The sequence below is a fragment of the Propithecus coquereli genome, unplaced genomic scaffold (assembly GCF_000956105.1).
Source record: "Propithecus coquereli isolate 6110/MARCELLA unplaced genomic scaffold, Pcoq_1.0 Scaffold113, whole genome shotgun sequence".
Lineage (NCBI taxonomy): Eukaryota > Metazoa > Chordata > Mammalia > Primates > Indriidae > Propithecus > Propithecus coquereli.
In genome coordinates, this window is record NW_012135303.1 from 2,918,947 (window position 1) to 2,921,338 (window position 2,392).

The 2,392-nt window shown below is 33.5% G+C and overlaps 1 protein-coding gene across 2 annotated transcripts in view; it reads left to right on the forward strand.

Annotated features, from left to right (window-relative positions):
• Nucleotides 1-2,392, forward strand: part of SUMO1 (small ubiquitin-like modifier 1) — a 26,498-nt gene that overhangs the window by 15,445 nt on the left and 8,661 nt on the right. Inside the window, exons 2-3 of one of the 2 annotated variants that reach the window (XM_012655380.1) lie at nt 709-783; nt 2,019-2,096. In XM_012655380.1, the coding sequence (XP_012510834.1) occupies nt 709-783; nt 2,019-2,096 (153 nt within the window). The remainder of the gene's footprint in view (nt 1-708; nt 784-2,018; nt 2,097-2,392) is intronic. The other variant, XM_012655385.1, reaches the window with a different exon arrangement.

Here is a 2,392-nt window from a genome sequence, read left to right on the forward strand (position 1 = left end):
GGCCCTCTTATTTTTTTTTTTTTCAGCCAAGTGTTCTGAACTTAGATAAAATGCTTCAGACAGTCTAAAATAATAGATAATATAAAACTGATTTGTTTTAACTCCAGAGCACATTAGGCCAATACTTTCCTACGTGATTTTCTTCCTAAGTAGCCTTTGTTTTTGCAAATATGATTAATTTACATTTCTTAGTGCAATTTTGTGGTTGGAATAAACGCCTCCTGATGGGCTGTGAGAAGATAATCTTGGATTCAGAATATTAGGCTAAGTATTCATAGAGGATGAACTCCTTCTGGCTGGTAAGAATTGATTGTAGGGCAGTGGTTTCCAAGTTGTTTCTCTAACCACGCACTATCATCATTCCCTGGTAACTTGTTAGAGACAAATTCTCAGTCCCACACTAGACCTCCTGAATAAAATGGGGCTAGGGCCCAGCAGTTTGTTTAACAAGTGCTTCAGGTGATTGTCATGCATGGTAAAGTTTTAGACTGTTACAGTGGGATATTATAATAAAAAAGTCTCTTTTATTGATTTCTAGTGTACACCAATTACTGTTTGGGACAGTAATTGACTTAGGACCTTTTTTGCTTAATAGACTGGCAGAGAAAATAAATGCTCTTCGTATTCTCAGGTGCAGATTTTATACCCTGCATGAAGGTAGTGGATAGTCATGAGGAACTTTTTTCTTGAAACTTACTTTTCTTTCAGGAGGCAAAACCTTCAACTGAGGACTTGGGGGATAAGAAGGAAGGAGAATACATTAAACTCAAAGTCATTGGACAGGTGAGTTTCATTGTTTTTCTCCTTTGACACTCTTCCAATGTGTGAATAATTTCTCACACACAGGAAAAATTATGATTTAAGTAAGGTAAATTATTTTAAAATGACATTTTCATTTACTATGTACATCTGTTGGAAGTAGAAGAGGTTGATTCTATTTTCTTAATTACTGAGCTAGGCAGTTTTATGTCACCTTAATTTCTCCAAATAGAAACTTTTTCTTAGTTAGCATGCTTCAGGGGCAAATACAGTAAATACTACAGGTAATTGTTAAGCTAAGGCCAACCTTAAGTAAGGGCCTATCAGCCCTTTTCCTGATCCTGTTTCCTGGCCCCTCATTTCCCTGGACTCTAGTCTGTATATTATTGATTCTTTCTGAGATGTTAATTAAGATCTGAAAACTGTTAGAGGAATGAATCTTCATAGTTACATGGGTGTGTTTGTTTTAAGGATAAAAGACAATTGGTGGAATGGTGGACTCTCACCATCCAAGTGTGAGAGTACCATTTCCCCCAATTCTCCCCAACATGGGATATTAACAGTCTTTAAATTTTGTTCTAGTATGATAGGTAAAACATTTTTGTTTATTTTGCATTTACCTGATTATCAATAAGGTATAATTTGTTGTCTGCTACATTTATATTCCTCTATTAATTATGTGTTCATATCCTTTTCCCATCTTTCTGTGATTATCTTAATTTAAATTTTTTTTTGTTAAGATATAATTCACATTGTACAAAATTTACCATTTTAAAGTATATAATTCAGTGGCTTTAGTATTCACAGAGCTGTGCAGTGATCACCACTGTCTAATTCTAGGACATTTTCATCACACCAAAAAGACATCCAGAACCCAGAGCCACTCTTCTACATTCTATCTCTATGAATTTATCTATTCTGAACATGTCATATAAATGGAATCTTTTATTTTGACAACACAGTGGCCATGCAGTAATGAAGGAATGCATTCTTTGACATACATACTTATACTGATCATTTTAACATGTAAGACAGATTTTCTTTGTTTATTTCCTTTGTAATGAGTATAAAGCATTTGAGGATGACTAGTGTGTTTTAATAAAACCTGTTAGGAATGCTAAAAAGAATATTTTGGTGGAAAAATATAGGTGACAAGGTTTATATTTCTATTTGTACCATATATGTAATTAAATAATTTGGTTCAAGCAAAGCAAATAATTTATACAAAGAGGGATATTTTTTTTCTTTTATCTCCTTAGGATAGCAGTGAGATTCACTTCAAAGTGAAAATGACAACACATCTCAAGAAACTCAAAGAATCATACTGTCAAAGACAGGTTTGTATGTTATGGTATTACATACTATGCTTTGTCATTAATTTTTCTTTTATGGAAGGTTGTCAAAAGAAAACTCCTGTCTTACTACTTTCACCATTAGCAAGTCAAGGAAAATACTCTCATTTCATCACTTCTTATAATACCCTGTTTAATTGCCTTTTTTGTCATGGCCCATTTCAAAGTTTGTATTGATAAGATGTGGAACTAGTTTGAAAAGTAACTCAGAGTTGAAAAGACAGCTCAAATGAATTTTTCTTTTTTTTTTTTTTGAGATAGAGCCTCACTCTCTTGCCCGG